The sequence below is a fragment of the Hyperoodon ampullatus genome (assembly GCF_949752795.1).
Source record: "Hyperoodon ampullatus genome assembly, chromosome: 6".
NCBI lineage: Eukaryota > Metazoa > Chordata > Mammalia > Artiodactyla > Ziphiidae > Hyperoodon > Hyperoodon ampullatus.
Window position 1 is genome coordinate 122,874,399 of NC_136919.1, and position 23,127 is coordinate 122,897,525.

The following is a 23,127-nucleotide window of genomic DNA, read 5'->3' on the forward strand; positions in this document are numbered from 1 at the left end:
AGCATTCTTTACAAGAGCCAAGATACGGAACAAGGTAAGTGCCTATCAACAGATGAATGGATAAAAAAGATATGGTATATATACACAATGGAATACTACTTAGCCATAAAAAGGTGAAATTTGCCCTTTGTCACATGGATGGACCTTAAAGGTATTATGCTAAGTGAAACAAGACAGACAAAGATAGACAAACACTGTGTGATTTTACTCGTATGTGGAATGTACAAAACAAACAGACATACAAAAAACAAAATAAATGAACAAGCCAAACCAAAGAAAAACAAACACGTAGACTCAGAGAACAGAGTAGTGGTTACAGAGGGGAAATGGAGGCAAAATGAGTAAAGGGGACCAACTGCGTGGTGATTGTTGGAAACTAAATTTTTGGTGGTGAGCACTGTAGTGAATACAAGAATAGAAATATAATTCTGTACACACGAAACTTATATAATGTTATAACTCAATTTTACCTCAATAAAAAATAAATTTAAAAAGTTCCATCTAAATACGGGATATTATATTTTAAAATATGCCTGGGAGGGGAGAGACACACATGATAGCAGTAGGTGAATCATCTTTAGTTCTTGCCACGAGTACTGGACAGACTTATTGCCCTTTTGGTTACACTGTAAGGAAGAATTTGAAATAATTATTGTTTTGAGAGGAATTGCATCTGCACAGAAGTCCTAGCCATTTATGAAAGGTGTCTTTTGGGAAGAATTCATTATTTTCTGCTCTTTGGGGGAAAGCTCATGATAGGCCACCGTGTCCCCAAACTCAAGGACAGTTTCAGACGAAGCATCTGAATCCTGCAGCTTTCAGAGAAGTTGGACGAAGTGCTGGCTGCTGTTGGCAGCCAACGTAGTGGTGCTCCAGCTCTATTTGCTGGGCAGCTTCATGAGAATCAACTGATTTACAGTCATGAGGGGGGAAAGGTCACTTTGTGGGAGAGTCGATTTCCCATTCATCACCATACTCGATTGCCTTCTTGGCGATTTCATTTTCTGACATCAAACTAGTCCTTTTGGTTTTGTTCATGCTTTCCCTCAACTGATACATTTTTCTGAGATAAACAAGGGACATATCTGCAGACGTCAGATATTATTTTCTGTTGCAGTTACTCCAGGCAGGGTAGCCAACACCATGGTGCACAGTGAGGGTCACTCCCTGATGGACTTGGGGTGGTCAGGCTTCGACCGGGAAGCCCTCCTCCTCCCCCCTCCCCCTCCCCCTCCTCCATTCCTTCTTCCACCCCCACCAGCTCCGAGGGTCTGAGATGATCTATGGGGTCAGCAGGGCTAGATGTCCCCAGGGATGTGACACTGGGAGAAAGGCATCTTGGGAAATACATTAGGAAGTCATTTCACAGCTGACAGAGGCAAAGCAACTCTTGTCCCTCAGACCTCAGATTGCACCTTTGTGCCCACGGAGCACAATAACCGTAGGAAATCTTCAAAGGTCCCCGTATTCTGCTAAGAAGCCCTAAGTAAATATATAAAGTCAAAATATCTGTAACGTGCATGTGGATCACAGTGTAGCCTATAGGATCATTAAATATCATTTGATAATACAGAACATATATCACTATATATATGAAATTATGCTGTATATTATTCAGGAGACCTGCTTTCTCTTCTGTTAAATCATAATGCCAACCATACCGTTATAATCTCTGTACAAAAGTTTATAAGTAAACTAGGTACGATACAGATCTCATTCCATAGTGAGTCTGATGGTTTTTAATTAACTCTTCTCACCCTCATGACGTTCTGATTGTCCTATACAGACTGTGGGACTGCGTGGATTTACTGTCACAGTTGGCCCTGTTACTTATGAGACGTTAAGATCTGTGATTCACTTGTTCAGCCTTTATACTTCCAGGGCCTAGCACAGTGCCTGGCATGGGATTTTTTTTTTTTTTTTAATGAAAATTGATTAGTAAAGAAAATCTGGCAAAATCTGGTTTTTGTGGGCTCTCAGAATTCTGGACGGGAAGTCCATGCACGTCTTCCAGGTCTGGCTCTCCCCGAGCCTGTGTGCAACGGTCGCTTATGACCCAGCTTATCTAAATCCAGCCTCAGCATCCGTCCCTTCCTCTCATCCCTGTATCTGTACCTTTGGGTCTCAGATGTGGCAATGAAAACTTTGCAGTCACGTCTGACCTCTCTATTCTTGCACAGGGTGGCAAATCAATGAAAACCTCCCAGGAAGTTTTCTTTACAGATGCTTCTTGCATTCAAAATGTTACTTTCTTTAGTCTTTCTCCCCTTTAATATTTACCTGTTGGTTGACCTTTCCATTTTACCCCTTCTATTTTTACCCTGGCACTTCCTGTTCAAAACCCCCGAGTTCTTCCCTGCAGTCGGTAAGGGAAAGGTATACACCTTGGTCTGCACTCTGGCTCCACTGCACCGTCCCATTCAACTGCGGCAGCCCCAACGCAATCCTTTGTCACTCTCTGTGCTTGCTCCTTCCTACCTGGCCCTCTGCTCCTGCTGGGGCTCCCCCAGGACTCCCAGCCACTCCCGTTTGTTGTGAGCATTGGACAGACACAGTCTCAGCTCTGCTCGTGGGACCTTTCATCTCCATCCCCTTTACCAATCCATTATTATGGGGATTTGACTTTGGCTTTATAGCTCTTATCCTGAAATTTGGACAGTGGTTGCCATGACATGCAAGATGAAATTTAAAAAAGAACAGTTATCCATCTTACGTCAATGGTAAAACACAGAAGGATACAATCGCCCAGTTTGGGCATCCCTTACAGACTCAGGGTGAGGGTCGGGTCCTGCTTTGTCTCCTGTGCAGCTGAGTAAGCCGCCAGGACCCCACCCACAGTCTGCAGGGCTGCCCTGCTCGGCAAGGGGCCCTCCTGGGGACACACCCCGGCCACGTGTTCCGAGGGGACCACATCGTGCTGCATCAGCTGGTGTGTTTAGCCGTGGGATGGCTATTCTGCGCCTCTGTTATGTCACCGGTCTCAGGTCCAACGGCATGATTGCCCCAAACACACTGGCGTTCACAGGGAAGTCTGAGGTGCCCAGAATGGCTTCTGCAGAGTGCGTGGCTCATGACACAGCCTGTCGCAGTGAAGGGTCTCCTCGAGGGTCTCCACCGAGGGTCTCCCCCATCTGCCACTCAGCCACTTGGCTGTTCACGCCTCTGTGTAAAGGACAGTCAGTGCCATCCCAAGGAGGGGATGTCTGTCCCCTCGGCCCTGGGGACTTTCTGGTCCCCCTGCAGCACTAGGGGTGGGCAGCCCTTCCCTCAGGGACTGGCCATTTGCTCCTGGTGAGCAGGTATCACAGCTGTGCCCGGTGTACTGACATTGGACCCCGAGCTAACATGGTAAAACCTTTGGTTTTACTCATGACATGTGGACACTCTGATTCCCTGATGAAGCTGAATTGTAGGGCACAATGTCCCAGAATTTTGCATTTTGTGGGAATTGACATAGGGAGGCTAATTTTTATTCTTGCCAAATAAGGGCATTAATGAAAATCTACCATCTCTTATACTGTCATAAGAGGAAAAAAAGCCTAAGATTGCTGCAAAAAAAGATGTTATTAAATGGGATAGATTTAGCTTTGTGATTCTCACTTTTCTCAGTTCACTGAGGCTGGGTGAAAAGTGGGCCAGGAACTGGTCCACCGGTCCTGAGTTTGGGAACCACGATTCTGAGAACCATGTTCATCTAACTGAAGTATCCTTGAAGGTCCGCTTTCAGTTCAGCAGCTAGTGTACCCCATCCCCCCCTCTTCCCGCCACCACACACATCTTTACAACATGTTTGAACAACTATCCATATTTGCTGTCTTGGATTGTCCTCTAATGGTTTCGTGTGTAGACATCTTGTCTCTTCCAGCCAGACTGTAATGCTAGGTAAATAGAAGGCACTGACTAGCTAATTATTTGAATTTATTTCTATGATACATGCTGGTTTGCTATTTAGAGGACTGCAGGCTATTCACACTCTGTGTGTGTGTGTGTGTGTGATGTGTGTGTGTGTGTTGTGACAGTCAGCTGGAGTCCTCTGTTTACATAGGTACATAAAAGAAGGGTGCACATTTCTGAAGAATTAAGTGAGCTTTGTAATAAGAAAACAAGCCTGTGGAGTTTTCTCCATCTTTCTCTCCGTTTCCTGCAAGGCTGGAAGGATGAACTCCCTATTGTGTGGACCTGGCCCTGCATTTGAGCATCTGTAAAGTCTCCTCATTTTTGATGATTCAGTGATAATGCAGGGTGTAGCAGGTAGTTGAGATTCTCCCACAAAATACCAGAATGGTTTTTCATTTTAATACGCTTTTTTATTTAAAAAAATCATAAAATGTTTCTTAGAGTGACAGCTGAGCCTCAATATTTATGACTTTCTGATTGCTCTAGCAGTTTAGAAAAAAATAAAAAGGAGCCCTCAAGTAAAATTTAAGTGGAAAAGATTAAAATTCAGAATTATGGACTTTTTTTCACTTGAATAAATCCTCACTCTTTGCTGGAAATTTTATGTGCCAGCCCGTTTCCGTATAGTTGACAGTCTTTGAAGGACTTAATTTCTTTCTTCAAAGTATATGAACAGAGTTATTTTTTGAAGATCCGCACAGCTCCCTCCCACCCCCCAGCTTCTAGACTCTACTTTTGGCTGCAAACCAAGCACACCCACCACCCATCTTGCAAATAAAAGATTCCGTTTGGGACACAAGCGTGGAGCGTATGAGTGAGTGAAATGGACAAACGACAGAACATCATTATCTTTGGGACATTTTAAACCGCTGCTGCTTATGATATCCACACAGCTGATTTATGGTATGTGCTCAGAACTGTTCAGTCATTTCCCTTTTTGGGAGTTCATGAGTTTTCAGATCCATATGTATTAAGTCTTATGCCTAAATTAAATCATATTTCCTTACCCACAATGCAGCTCTTTAATCACTTTGTGATTTTGTGATTGGTTTCTTTTCTTCAAATAATATGTTTCTCTAACAACTTAATGGAGTATGTTATTAACATCTGATTAATCTTTTGTGGAAGGAGGAGTAATGTGACTACCTCCCTTCAAGGTGTATGTAATGTAACTTCATTACTATGAACTCAAACTGCTGTAAGAGAGATTATGGTGTGCCTAAGAAAACAAAGAAAACGGACATCATTGACAAATAATCTCGGAAAGGGAATAAGGCAGAATCCTCCTTCCCCAAGAAGGACTCAGTATAAATGAGAATTTTATTATACTTCATTAAAATGTTTACGTTTTAGTAAGACCTTAGACCTGCGGCATTTTCTTGTCTTAGTTTTTCCTGACTCATTAAATCTTTCAACACATCTTGGTGAGTGACACCGGCCCTTGTTCTAGGTGCTGGGAGAATAGTAGCAAATAATTCCGAGAGAAATTCTGCCTTTGTGGGATTGATACTCTCATGAATCCTGATGAACTAGTTTATATTTTTTTAAAAGCTTGTTGTGTGAGCTTACTGAACTTTATATAAAAGACTTGATTATATATTGAAGGCTTATTAGTAAAAGAACAAACATGAATCATTTGGGATTAGATTCTTAGGGGAACATGGTGCAGAGGGTGGTGGTGAAACAACCTTTTTCTAGACCTGGGGTCTTAGCAGTAGCAGGTACAGATTGTGGTGCCTGAAACTGACCGAGCAATGAAAAAAGGGACACAGAAAATGGGAATTGTCAGGATTGTTTCCAGAAGGTATCATGACCACGTTCTCCCAAACATTGTAAAAGGCAGAAGAGAAAAGCATCCTTGCGTCTGGTCTAAAATAAAGGTTTTACTCAAAACAATATCTTAAAAAAAAAATCTTGGACTTGACCAGTTTTGGAATTTTGAGGATGGGCAAAATTTTAGGCAGAGCTGGCCCTGATTAAGAATGAGAGGAAGGCAGAGTGTGGGAGACACCTCTCCCCATCCCGTTTACCCTGTTCTCCATCTGACTTATCCTGTTACACTCCCTGTGAGGGGTCCATTCTGAAGACCTGGGATTAAACTCCAACTTTGCTATTTGTCACTCGTGTACGTGAAAGAGCCACCTTGCTAAGCCTCAGTTTTCTCATCTACAAAATAAAAATAAGAATATTAAGCTCCGAAAGTATAGACGAAGACTAAATATAATATGCAAATATAATAATATATAAATATAATGTATGTGCAAGTGCTTTGATACAATTAATAACAAGACTTAGCATCATAACGAATACTTCCTTAAGGAATGGAAATAAAACTGAGAAACACAGGAACCTCTACATTAAAAGCCTGCCAAATGGAATGGCCAAGCTGTGGACTTGTATGTTGATCAGACGGTGACTTGGATTAAACCACGTGCGAGGCTTCACATTTTGCACACGGAAAACCACATCAAACCCACTTACTCTGATCCCTGGTTACTCACCCTTGCCAGACTGGTCCCAGATGGAACTTTGTAAGGGACGTACTTCCTGTAGATATGACCAACTCTAGAACATGGAACGTCAAACATTTCTCCTCCACACATCCAAACCTAAAGAGGGGAAATTAAAAGTATAATAAAAGAGAACAGTACCTTTCATACCAAAAAACCCAAATGATGAGTAAGGTTCATACAAAATCTTAAAATCTCTTAAAGTCTCTAAATCAATCATTTCTGTTCATTATCAATGGCTAACCAAGGGGAAAAAAAAAAACCACATTTTAAAAAACCTAACTTCATAGGAGTATAGAACCAAAATATTAGTTCAGTAAATCTAATTTTCATAGATAACATGTTGACATATTTTTTATTCTAGTAGAATTTTAACACAACTATTATAATAAACTGGCATTTAATGCTTAGACATCTTATTTATATAGATATTTGTTTTGACAATCTTGTGAAATCATTAGAAGAAATAACATTAGAATTTGTGTCAGTTAAAAAATTTAAAGTATAAAAGTGGAATTTCTAAAATAGGTGAATGAATTAAGCCACATAGGTATATCCATAATTTATCTAGATACTGAAACTTTCAGTAGAGCTCACCTTAAGAATCAGAGCTGCATTCTAATTTCTCCCCACTCCCAATCTTTTCTTAGGTACAGAAAATAATTGGTTAGTGATGTGGACTCAAGAGATGTTAAACTCAGGGTATCGGTTAAGATGCTGTACTTATATGTAGTAGCAAAAATTAATTGGTTATATTTTACCATGACTGCCCACTCAAACCATTAATCCTGGTTTTATACAACAGGCTGCTTACTCTAAATGGACTAATTATCAAAACATAAATGCAGGCTTCATATATCCTAGATTTTTAGCTATTTTCATTGCAAGAAAATGATTTTAAAAAAGAGTTAGATACTGTAATGGTTCGTTTTATGTGTCAAAGTCTGCACCAGAGCGTCCAGATAGTTGGTCAAACATTACTCTGGATGTTTCCATGAGGATGTTTTTTGGATGAGATTAACATTTAAATTGGTGGATTTTGAGTAAAGCAGTTTCTCTCCATGATGTGGGTGGACTTATCCAATCAGTTAAAGGCCCTTGGAGAACAAAGACTGACCTGACTCAAGCAACAAGGAATTCTGCCAGCAGACTGCCTGCCTTTGAACTTGAAAGACAACTCTTCCCTGCATCTTCAGCCTGCTGTTCTACCTTGCAGATTTTTGGATTTACCAAGCTTCCTCAATCTCATGAGCCAATTCCCTTAAATAAATCTCTCTCCATATATGTACCCTGTTGGTTCTGTTTCTCTGGAGAACCCTGACTGATGCAGATACACAGCTTCTTTTAAAGTGAAATATTGGAAGAGAGAAAGAGAAATGTTTATGTCTTAACTTATATTTGCTTCCATCTTCTTTCACTAAGAGGAATGGCACCCTAAGTAAGACTGGTGAACAAACAGTGATGAATGGAATCCCAAGGGGATGGCAAATGGATTGTGAAAACAATACTCAGTTGCTCTAACTCCTGAGAGTTCAGGACTTCTCATGGTATCAATTTCAACTTGGCTTTAGATCAAGTGTTCAGAGCTATGCATAGATCATGTAAAGCTGGGAGGGGCAGAGAACATTCTAAACTACAGTACCAACATCTGGAAAGATCCCAAGAGGCTGGAGCTCTATGAGATTAAACATAAAAAGTGTAAATGTAAGGACCTGTCCCCAGACCTGCAAAAATCAACTCTTCCAGAGCAGGAGAAGGTAGAAAAAGACTGAGTAGCACAAAACACATCACCAGCAAAATATGGAGAGTTTAGGGGTTAAAGGTCTTGATCTATCTACCTGAAGTCTTATGCTAATTTCTGAGGAAATGCTTTATATTCCCTTGTAAAGAGAATTACCAACAAGGGGAAGGGATGCAAACTGTGTCTTAGAAAAAAACAATTGGAAGAATGGAGATTCGTAGTCTTGATAAGACAAAATTCAGAGAAGTACTTTTCGAATATCTGAAGATGTTTGTAGAACCCCAAGGAGCTAGGACTAGGATTAATAGGATAGAGCTATAAAGAGGCAGATTGCAACTCAGTGGAAGAAGGAAATTTGTAATAGGCAGCTTGGTTAAAGATGAAATGGGCTTCCTGTATTGCTAGGTGTGTTGAAATCCACAGTCGATGACATTTTGTAGACAAGAATGTAACTCTGGTGGACAGTTGATCTAGCTGATATTTTAGGTAATTCTAATAATAAGAGTTAGCATTTATGAATGCTTACTGTGCTCTTTTTCATTTAATGCCTACAACTCAATGACAGACTTTACTATTTCCCCAGTTATATAGGTGGGAACATGGCAGCCTACAGGCTAACTTGCCCAAAGCTGCAGAATTGGCCACATCCAGAACAGAGATATGCATCCTAGTGGTCTAACTCCAGTGCCCATCTACTAAGTCAACAGTTTATCTACAGAGTCGACAAACTTTGTCATAAAGGGCCAGATAGTAAATACTTCAGGCTTTGTGGGTCATATGGTCTTGCAACTATGAAACTTTGCTAAGAAGAGACATGACTGTATTTCAGTAAAAGTTTGTTGACATAGATAGGCAGTGGGTCATAGTTCGCTGGTCCCTGTTCTATAAGATACACTATCCTTTCAAACACTGAAATTCAGGGATTCTAAGATAATGCATATGGGAGGTTGCATTTTTCCCAACTTAGACACCACAATATCTCCCATTGCACATGCCCCTCTACAATGTGACCTTGGTACCCCCCACTGAGATGTGGGACTATGTCCCCTGTCCTTGAATTTGGGTGTGCTTGTGAATTCTTAGACCTGTAGAGGACAACAGAAGTGACTGAGGTCATGAAAGGCATAGCTTCTGCCTGTCCACTGGGGCACTCGTTTATGCAAATTTGAGCTGCCATGTAAGAAATCTGACACCTTGAGGAGACCCCACTGTAGAAAGTTTGGGCCACATGAAAGGTCACGTGTAGGCGCTCAGCTGTTTTCACCAACACCCAACATCAACTGCTGGGCAAGTAGATGAAGATTCCTCTAAATGATTTCAGCCTCTAGCTGTGACCCCAGATACCATGCAGCAGAAATGAGCTCTCTCCTTTGTACCTTTTCTGAATTTGGGACCCATAGAATCCATGAATTTGATACAATGCTTGTTTTATGCTGTAGATTTTGGGGTGCCTCGTCAGGCAGTAATAACTGGACTACATACTTCCAAATCCATGGTGGAGGTGAACTCTAACACGTGATAAAAATTTACAGGTCACCCACAGATTTAATCTCATCCTATTGTGGGAGATACAGTCCAGGATGTACAAATTTCCATGCTCACTTCTTCCTGGGCTTACTGCCAGGCTATAATCCCCAGCTCCTTGGTATTCAGAAGGGGCTGCATGCTTATTTCTTGCCAGTGGAAAGTGGACAGAAGAGATGTGCATCACCTCTGGGCTCAAGTCAGTAAGCGGGGACTTCCTTTCTCCCCTTCAGGATTCTCTTTTCCCTCAGAGCCTGATGAATTGCAGAAGATCCAGAGGAGGCCTCTAAGCCCCTAGAAGGTGGTGGAGTCACTAGGCAGATGGGGCCTGAGTGTCTGGAAACCGGGGTGGATCAGAGCACACAGCTTCCTTCTTTCCCAGGGCTGAAGTGTAGCAGCTGCATGACTGATGCTAAGTTACCAAGATTTGGGGATTATTACAGCAGTTGGTCCACTCTAAGAACCCTGTTTTGTTTGGTTCTATTTTCAGTCTCTTCTGACATTTTAAATCAAATGCAGTGAATTTTTTACGTACAATTTTAATTTTATCAAAAACTTTATTGAAAAATTGAATCAAACAGCCTGAATATTTGGGAGATTATTTCCTTTTATTAACTGTGCATTTTATTTTATTTTATTTTTTAATTTATAAATTTATTTATTTATTTATTTTTGTCTGCGTTGGGTCTTCGTTGCTGTGCACAGGGTTTCTCTAGTTGCGGCACAAGGGGGCTACTCTAGGTTGAGGTGCGCGGCCTTCTCATGGCGGTGGCTTCTCTTGTTGTGGAGCATGGGCTCTAGGTGCATGGGCTTCAGTAGTTGTGGCTCACGGGCTCAGTAGTTGTGGCACGCGGGCTCAATAATTGTGTTGCACGGGCTTAGTTGCTCTGTGACATGTGGGATCTTCCCGGACCAGGGCTCGAACCCGTGTGCCCTGCATTGGCAGGTGGATTCCCAACCACTGCACCACCAGGGAAGTCCCAGTTGTGCATTTTAAAGAGAGACAATTAGAAAGTAATTAGACAATAGATGCAGGGGTGGAAAACCGGAGGGCAGAGAATGTTCAGGAGTCCTGTGTGTAATCAAATGTCAGAGGTAGGCAAGTGTCAAGGCAGAGAAGCTTTCCTACCATCTGCAGCTGGGAGAGAGTGATTGGTTGGCCCAGGCGTGTATTTTTCATGAAAAGGGGACCGCATTTCTCTCATCATTTGGCGAGGTGGCCAATCCCTCTTGTGGTACAAGGGGATGGTGACAAAGGAGCCATAATAGAAAGTTAAATAATTCCTCGTTGCCTTCCTTTCCAAGGTAGGGCAAAAAAACAACCAAACAGACACACAAAAATGAAATTCTAATTCTCTTTGGAGGGTCACTGTAATACAGTTTTTAAAGATCTTTCTATGGGTGTCTAACAAATTACCAGAACTTGGTGGCTTCAAACATCATACAGTTATTTATGATCTCCCGTTTCTGTGGGTCAGGGGTCATGTGGGCTCCGTGGGGTCCCCTGCCTGGCGTCTCATGAGGCTGAAATCCAGGTGGTGGCTGGACTGAGCGCTTATCTGGAGCCTCCGGGGAAGAACCTGCCTTCAGGCTCATTTAGTTCCTGACAGCTGTGGGACTGGGGCCCGTTTCCTTGCTGGGGATGCCCAGGGCTGCTCCCAGAGCCATTCTCAGTTCCTTTTCCCAGGAACTCTCCATCTTAGCCACGGCTAACCGCCCTCACATAGAACCCTTCTCAGGCTTTAAATCTCCCTGACTTCTTGTGCTCCCTGCTGGGGAAAACTCCCTGCTTTACAGGGGCTCCTATTTTGTAAAGAACTACACTCCAATAAAAATTTTTTTAAAAAAGAGAGCATGGTCTAGCTTAGCTGGGGAAAAAAAAGACCTGACTGAGTTGTGAGAATTAACTGAGCAAAATAGATTTAAAGGCAGTAGTACAGTTTCTGTAAGAGTATTCACCCAATAAATATATTAATTTATTGAGTCTCAATCAATCAATCAATCAATCAAGGGGCCCCTGTGATTAGTTTAGGCCCACCAGGGTCATAGTCCTAGCTTAGCGTGAACTGACTAGAAATTACATTTGCCATGACTTTTTTGCCCTGGAATATAACTTAAGTGTAGGAGGAAACCAGGGGAGGGGGGCAGCTTAGAATTCTGCCCACTGCCATCGCCAATGAAGCAAATGTTATGCCTTCTATCGGTAACCTACTCCGAATTCTTAAAATTCTCCCCCTCAGAAATTTTTCTTTATAGCTAAGTCCAGTTCAGAAAATGTCTGTCCAGATTTTTTTTAAAAATGCTAACATCAGGGTTAAAAAGGAATCCTAGAATTTATTTTTTTTCTCCATATTGCCACTGTGATCACTTAAAAACATGAATCTGAGTCTATCATGCTTCCATTTAAAATCCTTTGGTGGTTTTCTATTGCTCCTGCATAAAGATTCTGAAGCCTTGCATTATCTCGTCTTTGCTTAATTGTCCCTCAGTCACTCTCTCCTTTCTTCCCCTCCCCTTCCTCCCCCATCTGGTCTATTTTTGATTCTCTAGAAAGGACCAAGTTCCCCTCCTCAGGGCTTGCTGCTGTAAATTTTTCTCTCTAAAGAAATTCTCCCCGTCGTCTTTCCTACCCCTTGACTGATGTTTCCTATTTATTTTCCAGATTTCGCCTAGATTTGTTAGGACTCCTGTTTTATACTCTCTTTCCATTCCATACTTCTCTTTTCAGGTAATTCATGAATCAAGTCGACAAACAGGGTAGTGAGCACTTGCTGTATGCCAGGCATCATTCACTGTTGGAGATTCAAAGTTCTGAACACATGGAACTTTCTTTCAAGTAGAGACAGTGCTTATGACAACTGGAAGCAAGTGACTTATTTGCATGTGCGTAATGATTCGCTTCATGTTTAGATAATAAATACTTGTTGAGTATGATCATCTCATTCAATTATGCTTATACTCCTACTTGTATAGGGGCCCTAAGACCTTCTCCATTTAGTCCTGCTTCTTATGACCTCAGGGCCAACTTGCTTTCACCATAAACACACAAACTCGATTGTCTCTACTTTCAGAGTTTTTTTTTTTTTTTTAACATCTTTATTGGAGTATAATTGCTTTACAATGGTGTGTTAGTTTCTGCTGCATAACAAAGTGAATCAGCTATACGTATACATATATCCCCTTATCCCCTCCCTCTTACGTCTCCCTCCTACCCTCCCTATCCCACCCCTCTAGGTGGCCACAAAGCACCAAGCTGATCTCCCTGTGCTATGTGGCTGCTTCCCACTAGCTAGCTATTTTACATTTGGTAGTGTATATATGTCCATGCCACTCTCTCACTTCGTCCCAGCATACATCTTCCCCCTCCCCGTATCCTCAAGTCCCTTCTCTAGTAGGTCTGTGTCTTTATTACTGTCCTGCCCCTAGGTTCTTCATGACATTTTTTTTCTTAGATTCCATATATATGTGTTAGCATACAGTATTTGTCTTTCTCTTTCTGACTTACTTCACTCTGTATGACAGACTCTAGGTCCATCCACCTCACTACAAATAACTCAATTTCGTTTCTTTTTATGGCTGAGTAATATTCCATTGTATATATGTGCCACATCTTCTTTATCCATTTATCTGCCGATGGACACTTAGGTTGTTTCCATGTCCTGGCTATCGTAAATAGAGCTGCAATGAACATTGTGGTACATGACTGTTTTTGAATTATGGTTTTCTCAGGGTATATGCCCAGTAGTGGGATTGCTGGGTCATATGGTAGTTCTATTTTTAGTTTTTTAAGGAACCTCCAAACTGTTCTGCATAGTGGCTGTATCAATTTACATTCCCACCAACAGTGCAAGAGGGTTCCCTTTTCTCCACACCCTCTCCAGCATTTATTGTTTGTAGACTTTTTGATGATGGCCATTCTGACAGGTATGAGGTGATACCTCATTGTAGTTTTGATTTGTGTTTCTCTGATGATTAGTGATGTTGAGCATCCTTTCATGTGTTTGTTGGCAATCTGTATATCTTCTTTGGAGAAATGTCTACTTAGGTCTTCTGCCCATTTTTGGATTGGGTTGTTTGTTTTTTTGATATGGAGCTGCATGAGCTGCTTGTGTATTTTGCAGATTAATTCTTTGTCAGTTGCTTCATTTGCAAATATTTTCTCCCATTCTGAGGGTTGTCTTGTTTATGGTTTCCTTTGCTGTGCAAAAGCTTTGAAGTTTCATTAGGTCCCATTTGTTTATTTTTGTTTTTATTTCCATTTTTCTAGGAGGTGGGTCACGAAGGATCTTGCTGTGATTTATGTCATAGAGTGTTCTTCCTATGTTTTCCTCTAAGAGTTTTATAGTGTCTGGCCTTAGATTTAGGTCTCTAATCCATTTTGAGTTTATCTCTGTATATGGTGTTAGGGAGTGTTCTAATTTCATTCTTTTACATGTAGCTGTCCAGTTTACCTAGCACCACTTACTGAAGAGGCTGTCTTTTCTCCATTGTATATTCTTGCCTCCTTTATCAAAGATAAGTAGAGTTGTTTTTTTTTTTTTTTATACCATGGATATCACCACATACTTCTTTATTTTTTTCAATCTTCAATAGCAATGTCTGTTTCAGTAGAGGGATGCATATCCTGACTCACTAGGGTGGTATGTTTGGGTAACAGTGTGGGTATATGCTTTCTTCAGGAAAGCACAACTGTTGTGGCATTTCTCAAATCCTATATTTGTTCTGAAAGATGTGGTTTATATTTTTACTGTGTTGGGTCTTTGTTTCTGTGCGAGGGCTTTCTCTAGTTGTGGCTCACTGGCCCAGCTGCTCCGCGGCATGTGGGGTCCTCCCAGACCAGGGCTCGAACCCGTGTCCCCTGCAGTGGTTTATATTTTTAAAAGACATTTCCTGGTAGCATGATGTGATGATATTCTTTAAAAATATTATGGCATTGTCATACTTAAGTATCTAATTCTTGGAGAAACATTTTAGATTTACAAATAACATGTCTTCTTTTGACAACATAAATATTTTAAAGCAGTGTTATTTTACCCATGAATGAGCACAGTGTGTTTTTTTCATCATGTAGTTCAAACTGAATGAGTAATTGAATGTTTGCCTTCTTTTTTAATCACTTTTCAATATCAGCCACAAACTGGAGTTTCGGCACAGAGAATGTTCAATTGAATGGAATCATACAATTACAGCAGTCATATGGAATATGAATTAGTTTCAGTAAGAAATTGGTTGTCAGGAGGTTAATAAGGGAACATTATCAAGTATAAGATGAAGCATAATATACTACATGGAAATGGTGACCTAAATTTAAGAAAAAAAATGTGTTAGTGCATTCAGGTCCAAAGGCTGCTCTCCCTCTAATCTTCCCTCCTCCTCATCTGTCCCTCCCTCCCTCTGCTGTAGCAGTTCTGGCCTCTTTTCTGTTCCTCCGACATGCCAGACACCCTTCCATCTTAGGGCGTTTGTGCCGGCTGGTCCCTCTGTCTGGAATGTTCTCCCCAAACTCCCCATGGCTAGCTCGTCATGTCTTTCAAGTCTTAGCTCCAAACCCTCTGGCCCCAAACACCCTCTTACCGCACACTGTCCGCCCTCCTCACCCCACTCTGCTTCTGTTCTACAGCACTTAACACCTTCTCACTCACTTATTTATTATGTTTCTTTCTTTATTTTTTAAACTTTTCATTTTATTGATATATTGGAGTATAGTTGATTAACAATGTTGTGTTAATTTCAGTTGTATGACAAAGTGATTCATTATGTTTCTTATTTATCGGCCTCTCTCCCTAACAATGGAAAGTATCTTTGTGTGTTTTATTGAGAGATGTATCTTAAGCACCTAGGACAGTGCCTGACACCCAGTTGGTGCCCTGTTAAGTATTTGTTGAATACATGAATGAACTACTCGTTTATTGATATAAAGTAAGGTTAATTCCGAACAATTCAGTTATTTAATGATAATCCTCCATTTAGCTGCCAATAAAAGCTATGCTCTCTAGTATATTCAAATACAAGTTTCAAGGGAATAAGCTATCTTGAGCTTATTTTCATTTGTAACTGGTTTCGTATAAAGAAGTGATTGATGATAAAAGTACAGAGCATATATAAATAAGAAATTAAATTTCTGGGGCTGGAAAATAACTTTCTAAGTGTGTGGTGTGACTTGGATGGGTTATGTTTGAAAAACTTCTTAAGACTAGACAATCAACCACTTTGTACCATCTATCTAGAAATTAAAATATTACTTGTTAACCTAAAAAGCTTTAGTGTGTAGATATTGCCAAGGGCCGTGTCTGTCATTAAACTAGTTTTCTAGGCTGGATGTAATAAAAACTGCACCTCTTGACCTGACCTGATCTAAAAAAGGTAAAAATGGAAAGGCACATGCTCACCATTGCTTTGCTTTATTCTTAGAAACCTGGGTTTTGAGGTTATTCTTTGAGATAAGGAGAAAAAAAGAACAGCTTATTTTGACCTTGCCTGACTCTCCTTTTCTATTTGTTGATCAGAACATAATAAAAGCAGAAACTGGAAAATGTATCTGCAGTCTTTACTGAGGATATGTTGGTTTCTAGTCTCAAGGGGAAAGCTCTTGTTTTTGAGCCATCTGCTTAAGATTATTTCAAAGTAAGAAATGCTCTGTTATGTCAGTATAAACAAATCGGGCCCAAACTATCTTGCATTTAATGAGCTTCAAGAGGTCTGGGTGGGGATGGCAGGGTTTCAGAGGGTACGTTGTTCAGAAGATCCTGTTTTTAAGACGTGACGTTTATATTTGCAGTAACACTATGCTCTTAAAAACAGTGATTGGGGTGGGACATAAAAACAGATATATTCCTTTTTGGTTTATTTGAAACCTTAATTCTTGGGGAGGAAAGAATGGATTGGAACATCTTAAAAGTGCTTCTTTAGGTAAAAATACTATGGTTTAAGGACACAATCCCTCATTTTCCTTAACTCATTATTCTATAGCTTAGAAGATACAGTAGAAGCAAAGTGTTTTCTTTTTACTATTACTTCTATGTGCCTCCAGATTTTAAGTCTATTGCTTAAAATTTCTGGCTTCACCATCTGCTAAAAAGAAATGAAAGTTCTTTAAAAACTCTTTAAAATTGGCTTTCTGTAGTGGAACAACTTCTTTCCTTTAGGGAAATACCCAAACATGTGCTTCTCCTTCACCCCTGAGTCAGGCTGTCAATCATCCTACCTTCCGAGTGGCGGGGTGGGAACCGGACTCAGGTCACACTAACTGAAATCCTTCCTTGGGATTTCGTGAAATTGGAATTACCTCTCTGGTGGCGAAGTAGAGAATGAAAGCCTGAGAGCTTCTAGTGGCCATCCCTGAGGGGTGGAAGGAGCATTCTTCAGAGAGCGGCAGAGGCCAGGTGCTCAGGGAAAGGGTCCTGGCAGCCTCCCAGAGGCTCACTCATTTCCTTGACTTTTTCACAGTTTGTTTACTTGAGTGTCCTGTCCAATTTCCCCTGTCCTCTAAGTTAGTCGGAATTGGGTTTCTGTCTTCTAGTAAACCAAAGAATCCACATTAAGAAAGCTCTCTCTTGATGAATTTAGAGATTATCGTACTAAGTGAAGCAAGTCAGACAAATATCATATGATATCATTCATATATGGAATCTAATTTTAAAAGATGATATAAATGAACTTATGGGGTTGGCCAAAAAGTTCGTTCGGGTCTTCTGTAAGATGGTACGGAAAAATCCGAACGAACTTTTTGGCCAACCCAATATTTACAAAACAGAAACAGACTCCCAGATTTTGAAAACAAACTTATGGTTACCAAAGGGAAACATGGGGGGTGGAGAGAGATAAATTAGGAGCTTGGGATTAACAGATACACACTACTATATATAAAATAGATAATCAACAAGGACCTACTGTATAACACAGAGAGCTCTACTCAGTACTCTGTAATAACCTATATGGGAAAAGAATCTGAAAAAGAGTGACTATATGTACATGTATAACTGAATCACTTTGCTGTACACCTGAAACTAACACAACATCGTAAATCAACTATACTCCAATAAAACAAACAAAAAAAGCTCTCTGAACAGCCAGGGTTTGAGTGTCTGGGGGTGTCAAGCACATCATTCAAAAACTACTCAGATGAAGACCATTACATTGGAAACTTTGGAAAAGCAAACAGTTTTCTAAGCTTCAGTTGATAAGTGTTGAAATCTGAGGGGAAACATTCAAAATGAAGAAATGTCATCAGAATAAAAAATGTGAGCACACTTAAAGGTTCATAATGGCATTTACGTGATATTTTTTATCTTGAGAAGTTGACATGCTTTCATGATTCAGGACAGAGCAAAGAACATTTGGCAGTAGGTCTTGAACTGGGCAGGTTCCTACCTTTTCCTGAGTCTCACTTTCATCTTCTGTAAAGTTGGGCTAACATGTCTGCTTCAGGAGATGGTTGTAAGGACTCGATTGAATAATCACAGAGCACCCTTGGCACATAATAGGTGCTCAAGAATAGTGGTCATGTGTTAATATTACCCTAGGGGACCAGCTTTATTCTTCTGGTATGTGTGGGCTCCAGGGGATGGTTGTCATGTATCCACATGTTGACCTGTGTGAGGGGGGGTCAGGCTTATGGCGACATGCAAGTCTGAATGTGTGGCGACGAGGTAGGGATTGTATTCTCAACTGTCCTCTCACAGTTTGAAGAGAAGGAGGGAGTTGTGGGGTCAGCTTACAGGGTCCTGGTGGGTTGTAGGTTGCTGACCTTGATGTAAAGTGTAGAAATCAAATCCTTATACCTCTAAAGTTGATGCGTGCATATACTCCCATGCTCTGTATAGTACTGTCATTGGGATTTGGGTGACAGGCTTGAGAATTGTATGGAGTTTTTTAGGTAACTTTCTAAACATATGTCTCTTGAGCTTTTGCGGGGGTGTAAACTGACTTGCATTAGAGTCATTAGATTGTATTTCATTTTTCTTGTTAGGGAAAATGGCAACCAGAAAAATACAAAAATTCTTAAAAATTTCTATGTTAGAAAAAGATTTCAATAGGAATTTAAATTGACCTGAACACAGGTACCGAATGCTGTGTAAATAGTTATATCCCACTCTCTTTACAGCTATCTATAAAAGCTAAAATAAAATTAAATAGGGAATTAGGAAAGTGCCATCAGACATAAAGGAAGTAACAACTGGAAGGAATTTAGACTTGCCAGGGTTCTATCCAATGGACATAAAATTTAACTTGAAAATGCTCTGTTTCACCTGAGGTACCTTTTGTTGGATAATTGAAATGATTCTCAGACTGGCTTGTGAGACATTTAGCAGCTGTTTCTGTTTATCTTTGAGTTTCTTAATGAGTTTAGAGTCATTTTAATATTTTCTTTGGAAGATCAATTCTGGGCATGTTGAACTAGAATGGTTATTTTTATATCACCTAGGCTAAATATTGTAGGGGAAGAAACCCCATAGGAACAACTCCAGATATTTTCTTGTGTATGTGAAGGTATACGGTGTGCCATAAAAAGGCTTCTGTCACATTTTAGACACAAAATGCAACTACACTTCGAGGTATTTGAAGGCTCAGAAGTAAAGAGAAGTTTTTTTTTTAATATATCTGTCCCATAAAAGCAATGAGAAGGTATATAAAGTATTTTAGAATCATCCTTGGCATAAAAAGGATTTATAATGAGTACATTTGATAAGACTGAATTTATTTCTACCAAAACCATTTGTACAAATCACCGTCACTAGAGTTTATATAGAGGTGGCTTAAGCGGGAAAGAGTACTCTTCCAAAATGAGATTGAGTTGTACCCTTCTAAGGAGACAAGGAAACTATTTCAGGAGTATAAATTGAACACCCTAGGAGGTTTTTGTATTTTCAGACAACTGCGGAGAAAGTGGAAAATGCTTATTAATTAGAACTGTAGGTTCTCTGTCAATGTGCTGGAGGCTTGTCTTGGGAACCAAGAGTATGGAAATTAACAAGCGGTGAGGGCAGGGGGACCGAGGGACTGGCTTGGGGTCAGGGCCCCGGGGAACAACCCCATTTCTTTGGGACACTAGTGTGTCATTATTTTGTAGTTTCTCCTGCCAATCTGTGGGTCCTGTAACATATGGAACGTTTGCTCTGGTGATGGCTGGATCAGAGACGCTCAAGTTTGGAGGAGTAGGAGGATGAGGACCAGTAAACACTGTAGCCCATTCCCCACCTTCTAGTTTGGGTACAGATGCAAATATTTTAAAAACATGATGCCAGATCTAACCATCTCTTCTCTGAGGCTCCTACTTTGTAATATTGGCTGGCTGGACTCCTTTTAACACTTAACAACATCTGAAATTATCTTGTTTATTTATTCACTTATTTATTGATGATCTGTCTCTCCTCAGACTAAATTCCATGAGATAGAGAACTTGTCATTTCTGTTGACAATTATATTCTCAGTGTCTGGCAGACAGTAGGCTCTCAGTAAATATCTCCTGGATATGTGAATACATCTGTGACAATTGTCTGCATGTGAAATTAATATTGTCATTTTGTCTTATAAGTGCTTACATTTGTACTATGTGACATGTTATAGATATAAATTATTAAATATATATAACAAAATTTATCTTCTCTCCGTATTTATTTTTGCACATATATTTGTACCTTGCCTTTTTTGTCACTTAATAATGATAGGTTTGGATATTATTCCGTATTAGTAAAAATACACCTGTTGCATTCTTTCTAAAGGCCATACTGTAGTTCATAGTGATTAATTTAATTAGTCCCCTAGGATGGATATTAATGTTTTTTCACCTTTCATCAATAAAAACAATATTGAGATAAATATCCGTGTACCTGTGTCTTTTCACACGTGGGATTCATCTTTATTTTTTTTCTCTAGATAAGTAGTGGTTCCACACTATTTACTGAGGAATCCACTTTCTTCCTCTTGATTTGAAATGTTTATCTTATGCTAAATTCCCATATTATCTGGGCCTATTTAAATTCAGTGCCATAGGTATCTCTGTCTAATTTCTGTATTTGATTACCTAAGTTAGCCCCCTATCATTTTTTCCCCAGAAAATTTTTTGTTATTCTATTTGTTTTCCCTTATGAACTAGAAGCAGTTTATCTAGCTGTCCCCGTTTAACCTCCCCCATCCAAAAAAACTTCATGTTATCATTTTTACTGGAATGGCATTAAATACAGGAGTTCGCTTAGGGAGAACCATCTTCATTATGAATTTTCATTGATTCATTTATTTTGTGTGCCCCTCAGTAGCATTGTAACATTTCTTCATGGAGGTCTAGGACATTTAAGTTTATTCCAAGTTGGGTTTTCCTTACTGTTGTAAATGGTGTCTTCCTTTGGGTGGTTGTTTTCATACATAAAGGCTACTGTTGGGCTTCCCTGGTGGCGCAGTGGTTGAGAGTCCGCTTGCCGATGCAGGGGACACGGGTTCGTGCCCCGGTCTGGGAAGACCCCACATGCCGCGGAGCGGCTGGGCCCGTGAGCCATGGCCGCTGAGCCTGCGCGTCCGGAGCCTGTGCTCCGCAGCGGGAGAGGCCACAACAGTGAGAGGCCTACATACCGCAAAAAAAAAAAAAAAAAAGGCTACTGTTTTCTGTATATTTACACACACACACACACACACACACATTTTACCCAAGCAACTTACTGAATTTCTTATTTATAGTAGTTTTTCAGCTGGTTCACCTTGAATTGTTCAGGTGGATAAATGGTGATGTTATTTGCAATTAATGCAAAATTTCTGTCCTCCTTTCCGATTTTTATATCTCTTATATTATCTTTTCTAATTGAATTGCCTACTATCAGGATAATCCTAAATGATATTAAATAAATTGATGGGAAAATTCCTAGAGCTGCACTTATTTTGGTGGATTCGCCTTTGAATAGTTATTCTGTTGTGTAATCTTTAATTATTATTTTTAATGCTGGTGTTTACAAGTAAAATATGTCTGCACTTTTCTATTTATTTGTGCTATTTTGGTCAGATCTTGTTATCAATATTATGCCAGTTATCTAATCAACTGGAAATATTTCTTTCTTTTCTGTTATTAGAGAACAGTTTTTGATAAACATTGTAGCAAGTGTTGCTTAAAGGTTTGGAAGAAACTAATGAGGTTTGGTGCTTTATTTTTCAGAGGTGATAGCTTTTGACAATTTTCTCTATTTCTTCTGTGGTCATTGAGCAGCATGATGGGCAGAATTCTGAGGTGGCCCCCAAATTCCCACCCCGTGGTACACAAGTCCTTGTATTATCTCTGCCTTTTGAGTGTAGGAAGGTGTGTGATTGTGATGGATTTCACGCCTGTGATTTAGGTGAAGGTGACCTTATGACAAAGGCGAAGGGGTTTTGCAGATATAATTATGGTTCCAATTTAGTTGACTTTGAGTTAATAAAAAGGGAGATTATCCTGGGAGGGTCCGACCTAACCAGTGAGTCCAAAAAGGGGACCCTGCCCTTCCTGAAGACAGAGGTGTAGGGATGTGAAGTCTGAGGAGATTCTCACCTTGGAGAAGAAAGCTGCCTTGTTGCAAGAGGGCCGGGGAGGGGAACACAGGGCAAGGGCCGAGCTGGGCTTCTGGTTACTGAAAGTCATGTCCAGACAGCAGCCAGCAAGACAGTAGGGGCTTGGTCCCCGAACCACAGAGAGATGGGTTCTGCCTACAACCTGAGGGGGCTAGGAATCAGATCCTTCCCTGGCTGAGCCTCCAGGTAAGGATGGAGCTGGCCGAAAGTTTGATTTCAGCCTTGTGAGATCTTAGCAGAGGCCCTGCAGAAAGATGCTGGATTGCAATCCAGAGGCTGTGGGAGAATTCTGGGTGGTTTTAAGCCACTAAGTTTGTGGTAATTTGTTGTGTAGTGATAGAAAACGAACATAGTTGGTTCAGATTTTTTCTTTTTGGAGGTCAGTTTTGTCATTTATATTTTGTTAAAAATCATCCATTTTCCCTATAATCTTAACTGTATTTGCATAGAATTGAGCAACCTCTTATGATCATTTAAATTTTGAAAATTCCTGTTTTTTCCCCATTTTTATACATTTCATTTTATTGAAATATAGTCAATTTACAATGTTGTGTTAGTTTTAGGTTTATAGCGCAGTGATTGTTATACATATATGTATATCTATTCTTTTTCAGATTCTTTTCCCTTATAGGTTATTGCAAAATATTGAATGTAGTTCCCTGTGCTATACAGTAGGTCCTTGTTTTTAATTCTATTTTATGTATAGTAGTGTGTATCTGTTAATCCCAAACTCCTAATTTATCTCTCCCCCACTTTCCCCTTTGGTAACCATACATTTGTTTTCTATGTCTGTGGCTCTATTTCTGTTCTGTAAATAAGTTCATTTGTATTTGTTTTTTTTATATTCCACATATAAGTGATATCGTATGATATTTCCCTTTCACTGTCTGACTTACTTCACTTAGTATGATAATCTCTGGTCCGTTC

At 40.2% G+C, this 23,127-nt stretch overlaps 1 protein-coding gene across 1 annotated transcript in view; it reads right to left on the bottom strand.

Moving 5' to 3' along the window:
* GALNTL6 (polypeptide N-acetylgalactosaminyltransferase like 6) overlaps window positions 1–23,127 on the bottom strand; it is a gene marked incomplete at both ends in the record, with an annotated part of 1,117,369 nt that overhangs the window by 74,107 nt on the left and 1,020,135 nt on the right. The window contains one exon of the mRNA XM_079705645.1: window positions 6,399–6,506. Coding sequence (XP_079561771.1) covers window positions 6,399–6,506 — 108 coding nt within the window. The remainder of the gene's footprint in view (window positions 1–6,398; window positions 6,507–23,127) is intronic.